We start from the raw sequence: 10814 nt of genomic DNA on the forward strand, positions 1-10814 counted from the left end.
ATGCTATTAGACCTTTTCATTTATCTTGATCCCTTTTACTTCATCGTGATAATTTTTATACATTGGTCTGGGACACCCTGTACATATATATATATATATATATATATATATATATATATATATGTATATATATTGCGACCGCACCATGGTGGAAGGATAACATGGTGTGTGCAGTTCGCGCGTGTCTCTCTCTAAAAATTTGCCCTCTTCGTCTATCGGTGGGTTATAGTTAATAAGACAGCCAACTGTGAAAAGCAAAATTATTTAGCGTCAGCCTGTTGGTATGCTGAGTCATCTATCCTTGTTTCATGCACTTATTCAAGTATCTGCTTCTCTTTCTATCGGGAACAGTTATGCACGTGAAGTGTTACACTAATTTTTGACCGAAGATTCGGTTCATTCGGTTAGTTTCCTCCATTTCCTTTTCATCGTAAGAACACGTGTGAAAGAAATAGGAAACAGCGTAAGAGTGTGCAAGAAACTGACAAGCCTTTAATATGTTGTAATACAGATAAAAATGTGGGACACGTATTTTTATATGTATAACAACGGGCCCATATGATTGTCAAGAGGATAAAACACACTCTTGAAATAAATTGATTTTTTAATTTCTGAAGTAATACCGTCGAAATGGTAAAAAATATAAAAAAAAGTTTCAAATAAAAGTTTTATATATTTCTATGTATTTTATAACACTTTGTTTAGATTTTTTTTAATGTTATTTTTCTCGAAATTCTCCTCTTCTAAATTTCTGAAAAATTTAAAGTTTACTTTATATCAAAACTTATAGCATATTTAACAACAAATTCAAACATGTATGGTGAAGTTATAATTCGAAGACACATTTTTCAGAAATAAACTAAAAATATCTATATACACGCACCCCATCCATATCTGCTTTATGGCGTCTATTGTTAATATATATATTTTTTTTTAATAACTACAAGACCTTTGTATTATTATATTTTTATATGTTTTTTAGGTTTAATTTTATTGTTTTTTATTTTTTATTTATTTATTTATTTACTTATTTAATTTTTACCTTTTACTTTTTATTGCTAAAAATCTATACAATAATGAGGACGCTCAGAATTTAACTGAACAAAAATAACTGTATTTGCTTGTCTTATTATTAAGTCTTTCCAATTTAATATTTAATTTTGATATAACAAACTTGTTCAATTGTAAAATATTAAAAAATTTCACTTACATGCAAATCACACCTTCCTTCTGATGTATGTAAATCGAGCCATGGAAATACATACAAGGATAGAAAGAGAAACTAACATGTGTGAAACAAAGAAGGTAGATCCAGCATACCAACAGGCTGACACTAAATAATTTTACTTTTCACAGTTGGCTGTCTTATCAACTGTAAACCTTGCAGAGCAAAAGTGGGCGTGGTTTAGCCGAACTGCATACACCATGCTATCCCTTCCACCATGGACCGCACTCACGAGCGTGGTGCAACTACGTTAATTGCTCGTGACGCTAGTTAGGTAGCAAAGATGTTCGCAAAATCGCTCACATCTAATGCGCGAAATTAGACGGTACGATTGGGCGCCAGGCACGAGCGAGCGTGCCACTCTTAGAATAGGACGATCTCCCGATTCATGCCGGAAAAAAAAACGCGAAAATACTCTACTTCGTCACGGGCAATAACGGGCTCTTTTAACCGGTAGCTCAGCCACGGAATTGGCAGAAGAGGTGGTTCGCGGCGGGCGGGATGGTAGAAGAGAGCGAGGGAACTTAAAGAGAACATTTCAATTTAATAGAGAAATTAACAATGTATTTCCGAGATCTAACACTACTCACAAGGTTCTGCGATGATGTCTCGCGACCCGGGCGCGGTCGAAAAATACCACGCGGTCGTCGGTACGAGCTCACCGAACGGAGTCAAAATTCCATTCTACTTAGCGGCGGACAAAACACGCCGTGCACACTCACAACTCTACACACGCACTCTCATTTCACGCAAAATTATATGGCGATTTGGTACGAAAAACGCGATCGGAAATACGCGATCGCCAAACAGAAACACATACAAACGCTACTACAGACGACAACACGAATATGACACAATTAACGCGACTTGGCTGTCGGCGACGCTCTCAATAAACGGAACCGAAGGAGATTAAGACGCGACTTGATCGGATAAGGCGCGTGACGACCAATCACGCGGACGGCACGCGATCACCTGCGTATTTTAATCCCGGCGGAAGATTTTACAGCGAACTAGAACTCTAATTGCAATTACCACGCGCGCGACTCATCCGATCGGCAAAATCGGTGGCTTTACAAGGTCTCGTTCGTCTCACCACGACGCTGGTTTGGCTCAAAAAAGTGGTCGTCCGTGGGCGTTAGCGGCTCCCGTCGTCCCAGCTCTGTGCCCCAGTGGCAGTCTCTCGGGTGATCCACAGCGAAGTGGTCGATAGCGCGAGGGAATTCGGCAGGCGGCACGCAGGATCTCTCGCCCCACGCACGGCGGTTCGTCGCGCCGCGCTATTTATACCGCTTCATTACGCGGTCCTTGCGACCCTCTAATCAGGCCGTCGCGCCGCGGCGCGCAATTTTGAGGTAGGGCGGTGTCTTCGGGCAGCTCGCGATTCTTCCCGTGGTTTTCCTGAGGCCAGACGGCTATCCCTGCGGACTCTTCGGTGTCCGGCGCCTCCGCGCTCGGGACCAAGTCAGGAACATTCCCTCACAGCTCCTCGTCCGGGGTCTCCTACGCGATGATCTGCGTGGAGTGTCGACGTCCCCTACGTCGGACCTTCCCATTTTGCGTCCTGCAATTTCAGCGGCCTTACTGTTGCGTGCAAGCGCGACGATAGGAGATAACGTAATTAAATTAAGAGAGATCACCTGTCGTGCGCGCTACTGCAATCCTGCGCACGGTCCGGAAGATCTCAAGTGACGGTAGGTCCTCCTTCTTGCAGTCTGCTCGCCGGGTGAGATTTCGTCGATACAAAAGAATATCCGCTAGCCGCCGATCCACAAAACGTCGCTAAAATTAACGGACGAACACAAGCGCACAGAACCAAAATGCGGAATTATTAGCGCACGCGTCGACACATCCGACTCCGAGCTGAGAAGACCTAGAGCCGCAGCGTGCGCTCCCCGGCCGGACTTTACAGTCCCTGTGACGGACAGCCCAACAGGGTGTCACGTCACAATATATATATACACAGACACACGCACGCACGCACGCACGCACGCACGCACGCACGCATGCACGCACGCACGCACGCACGCACGCACGCACGCACGCACGCACGCACGCACGCACGCACGCACGCACGCACGCACGCACGCACGCACGCACGCATGCACACACACACACAGTGTGTCCCAGACCAATGTATAAAGATTACTACGATGAGGTAGAGAGGATCGAGATAAATCAAAAAGTCTAATAACAGTTTGCGATATTTGCAATAATTTTCGTGTAATAAAATATTCAAGTCAGCCGAATAAGAGTGCGCGGAGAGGCAAACGGTTGGTCGCCTGAGCCGTAAGACCGCCCGGTTTGACGCGGTGCGGTATCAAGTTATCCTTTCCCTTGCCGCGCGCCACTTACCGTCGCCTACAATCGGGCCGCAGTGGGGGATCCTACGGCTCAGACGAGCGACCGCTTATCTCTCCACGCGCTCTTATTCGGCTGACCTTAATATTTTATTACTCAAAAATTATTGCAAATATCGCAAAATAGTATTAAACTTTTTCATTTATCTCGACCCCTTCTACCTCATCGTGATAATCTTTATACATTGGTCTGGGACACCCTATATATATATATATACATATGTTAGGAGTATAAATAAATTTCCGCCGTATCACAAAAAATGGCGCCACTAGTATGTTATGATTGAAATTGTCTGTTGTAAAACGTTATATCGGAAGGTTGGACATCTGGCAACAACATAACCTTAAAATATTAATGATTTTGTATCAGCATCATATATCTTTTTTCGTGCGAAAATGTCGAGTTTTGAGCCGAATAAGCGTTATTTGCGGGAGCTTTTGATTTACTTCTTTAATTTGAAGAAATCTGCAGCCGAGGCGCATCGCTTGCTTGCAAAAGCATATAGTGAGGCTGCCTTAAGTGAGAGAAGTTGCCGTAAGTGGTTTCACAAATTTAAGAACGGTGAATTTGACGTCGAAGACAAAGAACATAGCGGAAGACCGAAAGTGTACGAAGACGCGGAATTGGAAACATTATTAGATGAAGATTCGTGCCAAACGCAAAAAGCACTTGCACTTACATTAGGAGTGACTCAACTAGCAATTTCACATAGCTTAAAATCATTGGGAATGATTCAAAACAAGGAAACTGGGTTCCATATGAACTGAAGCCGAGAAACGTTGAACGCCAATTTTTCACATGTGAAATGCTGCTTGCCAGGCATAAACGAAAGAGTTTTTTGCATCGTATAGTCACTGGTGATGAAAAATGGATCCACTATGATAACCCAAAGAAGAAGAAATCATGGGGACCACCTGGCCATGCTTCAACATCGACAGCCAAGCCGAACATTCATGGAAAAAAGCTCGTGTTTTGTATTTGGTGGTATCAGCTTGGTGTCGTGTATTATGAGTTGCTCAAACCAAATGAAACCATTACTGGGGTTCTCTACCGAACACATTTGATGAAATTGAGCCGAGTACTCAAGGAAAAACGTGCCCACTACTACTCCAGACACGACAAAGTTATTCTTCTGCATTGTTCTGTAGCATAACATTTTAAGTCGTGCACGACATAGGATCGCACAGGATCAAACAGGTCCAAACAAGTCAGGCACACACACATACACACATACACTCACGCGCACACGCATTCACACAGCCGCCGATCCTTCACGGAGGATCGCGGCGAGACGGAAGCAACGCGATACGTTGCGTCTCTCGACGTTGCACCCAATCACGCGGCACGCAGACGGACTCGCCAAGGGATTCGCTATCAGCGAAGTGGTGGGATTTTGTAGCCCTTCGTGGATATATAAGCGAGCGTTTATCGACCGATTCTCTCTCTTGATCCGTGATCTCTTGATCAGTTTATATCAAAATTGTTCTGTGTGCGTGCGTTAAAACGATTCTTGGCTCAGGGCGTACGATCGATCCTTAGGCGTTGCCATATCGATTCAGATCTAGACTCAGGGCATACGACAGCCCCCAGGCGTTGTCTAGATAAATTCGTATACGTGAAATTACATTATAAACATTTATATAATTTTCTTTAAGAAAATAAATTTATTTTAAATCGGAAACACGGAGTGACATTAACGTTGATCCCTTCGACTAAACATTTTGGTGCCTCCTGTGAGGTCTCACGGACCTTCAAGAAAATCCGAGTCGATACATCTACACTACGATTTCATACGATCTACGCAGACGACGAAACAGCGGATACGACGGCTTCCTGGACACACGCATTCGGCGGAACACAACGGACAAAATCATACATCGTTGACAACAATTAAAAGTAAGTCGTTTGATATCATTCTTGATTCGGGTAACAATGGCCGATAAAATAAAATTACTTATTCAAAAGCGAACTTCATTGAAGTCACAAATTACAATCTTAATGAATGCACTCGATAAGGGCGGAGTGGACAATTCCTCATTGAAATTACGGATGAATCGTTTATCAGAATTATATCGAGCGTTCGAAGATTACAACGATGAACTCGCGGTATTAGATCCGAGTGACGCGCATCAAAATGAATTTTTAGGCTTGCAAGAACGATATTATGCGATCGCGAGTAGGGTAGAAGATATTTTATATTCGTCGAACACTTTGGTAACCGAAGCGAGCGGATCGTCCGGCGCGACTCGAAGCGATAGTGTAGCGTCAACAACCGTCATTAAAAAACGATGTATTAAGCTTCCCGACGCCTCCTTGCCAACGTTCGACGGCAAATATGAAAATTGGCTATCGTTTAAAAATACCTTTAGTAACATGATAGGTTCACAAGCAGATTTATCAGATGTGGACAAACTACATTATCTAAAGTCAGCTCTAACCGGCGAGGCATCTAGCAAAATACGAATATTCACGATAGATGGAATTAACTATACAAAGGCATAGGATTTATTAGAGCGCGCTTACGAAGTCAAACGAGTTTTAGTATCGCGGCATCTTTCTTTGATTCTGAATCTACCCGTCCTAGATAAAGAATCCACGAACGGCCTATGCAAACTTGCAGACGATACCCAACAACACGTCGCGTCTTTAAGCACTTTGGGGGTTATCGTCGGACCCGAAATGATAATACATATTTTAGAAAGTAAATTACCAAAAACTACGCTCGAAAAATGGGAAACAACACTCGAAAGAGATGAATTCCCAAAACTCGATCAAATGTACGACTTCCTGTACAGAACTGCGGTTTGCGCGTCGAGACGCGAAGGAACAAAAACGCCCGAAGTAAACAAAAATAAAAACGAACCTCCAATAAAAAAAAGAAAGTTGTTCCACTCGAATCAGGCCTTCTTATTAAACCCATCACACAATTGCGTAGTATGCAAAGACAAAAGGCATCCCTTATATTCATGTGACAAATTTCGCGAGTTGCCTGTGCAGGGACGTATCGACGTGGTAAAGGGCGCGAAGATTTGTTATAATTGTTTGCGTTCGCATAAAGGTAGTGTCTGTAAATTTTCCAATTGTACCATCTGCCAGAGGCGTCATAATACGCTTCTGCATATGGACAATTACGCGCGTACGGCTAAGTCTGGTCCTTCCAAATCCACATCCGCGCAGAAAGAATGACTAGATAAGAATCGAGGCACAACTCTCGTGACACTAAACATCTGCACACCACAACTAATGACAAGCGCGCTAGTATACGTTCAGAACCATAACGGCGGACTAATTAAATGCCGCGCATTACTAGATACTTGTGCTTCGACGAATTTCATCTCAGAATCAATAGTAAAACGTTTAAACATACCCGTATACACGCAACCGTTATTGATTGGTGCAATTAACGGCATAAGTACCGAATCGAAAGGTCTGGTGCATATCAGTATAAAATCTATTCACGATGACTTCACAAAGAATTTGACGTGCTTGATAATACCGACTATTACCGACTCGGTACCCTCCGAAGTTTTCCCGCGCAACACAATCAGAATACCGGGAAACGTTAGGTTAGCAGACCCAGACTTTCATCTCCCACGTTCCGTCGACTTATTAATTAGTTCCGGTGCAACGTTGTCATTGTTTGCCGTCGGTCAAATAAGCTTGTCGCGAGACAGCGATCTTTATTTACAAAAAACTCGCTTAGGATGGGTAGTAGCAGGTGAAACGTGCTCACAAAATTCATTAAAATCACCTATGTGCAATTTAACATATTTAGAGGATTTAATAACTAAATTTTGGGAAGTTGAAGATGTCGGGTCAAATAAATCGCTATCCCCGGAAGAAATTGATTGTGAAGCACATTTCCAAAAAACAGTTACGCGTAAAAAAAATGGCCGATATATAGTTCGTTTACCGTTTCGAGACACGAACACCCGCCTCGGTGATTCGCGAACTATGGCGATTAAACGTTTGTTATCACTAGAACGTAAGCTTGATGCGGACACGACTTTAAGAACTGAATACAATAAGGTTTTTGATGAATATTTAAAATTAAATCATGTGTCTGAAATAAAAGAATTTGATGAGATCGGATATTACATGCCTCACCACGCGGTGATAAAAGAGTCGAGCACTACAACTAAAATACGAGTAGTATTCGATGCATCTGCAAAAACGAGCAACGGCTTATCTTTAAATAATATATTATTAGTAGGTCCGACCATTCAAGATAAGCTAATTTCACATTTAATTCGATTCCGGACTTATAAATACGTTCTGACAGCCGATATCGAAAAAATGTGCAAGTGCAAGTACACAATGACGACCGACGTTACCAGCGTATTATATGGCGTAGGGATGGAGAGATAAAAACGTTTCAGTTAAATACACTTACATTCGGTGTTGCGTCTTCTCCGTTCCTCGCAATTCGGACTATACAGAAACTCGCGGAAGATGAACAACATTTATATCCGCGAGCGGCCGAGGTACTCAAATCGCATCTTTACGTCGATGATTTACTGACCGGCGCTGAAACGATAGATGACGCTCGAATATTAAGAGACGAAGTGATAACATTGCTAGCTCGCGGTGGGTTTAATATTCGACAGTGGGCTTCAAATGACAAACGCGTAATTAATGATTTAACACCCAACGCGTTACATGCGAACCTTGCGTTGAACGCAGATCACGCGTTAAAAACGTTAGGCATAACATGGAATATACAAAACGATGAAATACGCTATTTGACCAAACCGATTGGAAATGCAACAAAAATAACCAAAAGAAACATACTATCAGAAAGTGCAAAAATTTTCGATCCATTAGGCTTGTTAGGCCCTGTCATCTTATATATCAAGAAAATAATGCAGGACGTCTGGCGGTGCGGATTACATTGGGACGAGTCCGTCCCGCAAACCATACATTCTGATTGGTTGGAATTCACGAGACAATGGGAAACGATGGGTCAAATTTCTTTCCCGCGTAAATTATTAACCGACGATTGTCAAGACGTTCAATTGCACGGGTTTTGCGACGCTAGTAATACAGGTTATGGGGCATGTATATATATACGGTCGTTGGGAAAAGACGGAAATGTAGTAGTCAGACTATTATGCGCTAAATCGCGCGTTGCGCCATTAAAGACAATCACCATACCGCGTCTAGAACTTTGCGGCGCTTTAGTATTAGCTCAGTTATATCGGGAAACTAAAGATACGTTAAGGGTTACCATTAATAGAACCGTTTTTTGGAGTGACTCCACTATTGTGTTACATTGGCTTAACACAACTCCACATTTATTAAAAACTTACATAGCTAATCGCGTAGCAACAATTCAAGAAATTACCGGCTCGCATGAATGGCGACACGTCAGAACCGCAGACAATCCCGCGGATGCAATTTCAAGAGGTCAGTTGCCTTTCAATTTTTTACGAAATCGCGCATGGTCTACGGGACCTACATGGTTGATTAGAAGCGAATCGGAATGGCCAAATGAATTCGAACAACTAGCGGAAATACCCGAATTAAAAAAGAATATTTGTTTACTGTCCGTGCATACTGACCTCGATATTTTCGGCAAATATTCATCGTACTCAAAATTACTCAGAGTCATTGCATATTGCCTTAGGTTCCGACCTAATAATAAATATAGCGGTACTTTGTGCGCGGAAGAAATTAACATCGCCGAAACAAAAATACTGAAATTGCTTCAAGCTCATCAATTCGCTGACACGATCCAAGAATTAAGTAATAACTCGATATACAAAGGAAAATTTGCTAATTTAAGTCCATTTATTGATGAGAATGGCTTGGTTCGAGTTGGCGGACGACTTCACAAATCAGATCTTACATTTTCACAGAGGCATCCAATTCTACTTCCAAACAGACATTGCTTAACAGACAATATCATTCGCGAACTTCACAAGAAACACTACCACGCGGGCATTCAAACCACATTGTACATTTTGCGTCAAAGGTTTTGGGTCTCAGATGGCCGAAATCAAGTACGAAAAATTATACGTACTTGCACGCGTTGTTACCGTTTCAATGCCGATACGGTCAAATACAAAATGGGAAATCTCCCTGCATCTCGGGTACGCGTAACCACCCCCTTTACAAATACTGGTATCGACTTCTGCGGTCCCTTTTTCATTAAAGAACGAAAATTTCGAAACTGAACACGTATTAAAGTTTACGTATGTATATTCATATGTATGACTATAAAGGCGGTACATCTGGAAGTGGTAAGCGAATTGACTTCCGACGGGTTTATCGCAGCATTACGTAGATTCATCGCGAGACGCGGTCTGCCTCAGCACATTTATTCGGATAACGGCACTAATTTTGTAGGTGCAAACAATCAATTAAAAGAAATATATGCCTTACTAAATTCCGAAGAACATAAGACTCGCGTGAGTGAATTCGCACTCGAACAACGAATCACATGGCATTTTATACCGCCATTAGCACCCCACTTTGGCGGGCTGTGGGAGTCCACCGTGAAATCGTTTAAACATCACGTTAAACGCGTAATAGGCAAAACTTTATTTACATTTGAGGAATTGTGCACTTTTACGACCGAAATCGAGGGGATCTTAAATTCTAGGCCAATCGCGACAATTTCGTCAGACCCAAACGACTTACTAGTGTTGTCCCCCGCCCACTATTTAATCGGGAAGCCAGTCACCTCTCTGCCGGAAAACGATCTATTGAGTGTTCCAGACAACCGTTTATCCGTTTGGCAACACATTGCTAAGATGCGACAGGACTTTTGGGCACGATGGAGTTTGGAGTACTTGAACGAACTCCAAGTCCGTGGCAAATGGAAAACGGACGGACCCAAGCTTACCATCGGAGCCGTTGTACTCATCAAAGAGAAAAACCTACCATGTACTCGTTGGATGTTAGGCAAGGTGACAAGCATACATCCCGGCGAAGATGGCATCACGCGAGCTGCGACCATTAAAACAACTACTGGAGAAATAAAGAGATCCGCGAAATCTCTCTGCATACTGCCGATAGAATGAAGAGATGGCCATATCTACCTGTTATAAGACCTTGTGAACTTAAATAAGTTAAGCGTTCATATGTAAGCGAATCATATCGAATAGTTGATCGGTACCCCTCTCAACGGGGGGAACATGTTCTGTAGCATAACATTTTAAGTCGTGCACGACATAGAATCGCACAGGATCAAACAGGTCCAAACAAGTCAGGCACACACACATACACA

The 10814-nt window shown here is 42.6% G+C and overlaps 2 protein-coding genes across 2 annotated transcripts; both read left to right on the forward strand.

Annotated features, from left to right (window-relative positions):
* Nucleotides 1–5515: 5515 nt before the first annotated feature.
* LOC120357752 lies at nt 5516–6085 on the forward strand. Its single transcript, XM_039449221.1, has one exon. It carries the CDS (start codon nt 5516–5518, stop codon nt 6083–6085), a length of 570 nt encoding a protein of 189 aa, XP_039305155.1.
* A 741-nt stretch (nt 6086–6826) lies between these two features.
* Nucleotides 6827–10608, forward strand: LOC105203973. Its single transcript, XM_039449223.1, has 3 exons — nt 6827–7149; nt 7866–9585; nt 9808–10608. Exons 1-3 carry the CDS (start codon nt 6827–6829, stop codon nt 10606–10608), a joined length of 2844 nt encoding a protein of 947 aa, XP_039305157.1.
* Nucleotides 10609–10814: the final 206 nt, after the last annotated feature.

Source organism: Solenopsis invicta, chromosome 5, assembly GCF_016802725.1.
Source record: "Solenopsis invicta isolate M01_SB chromosome 5, UNIL_Sinv_3.0, whole genome shotgun sequence".
Taxonomy (NCBI): Eukaryota; Metazoa; Arthropoda; class Insecta; order Hymenoptera; family Formicidae; genus Solenopsis; species Solenopsis invicta.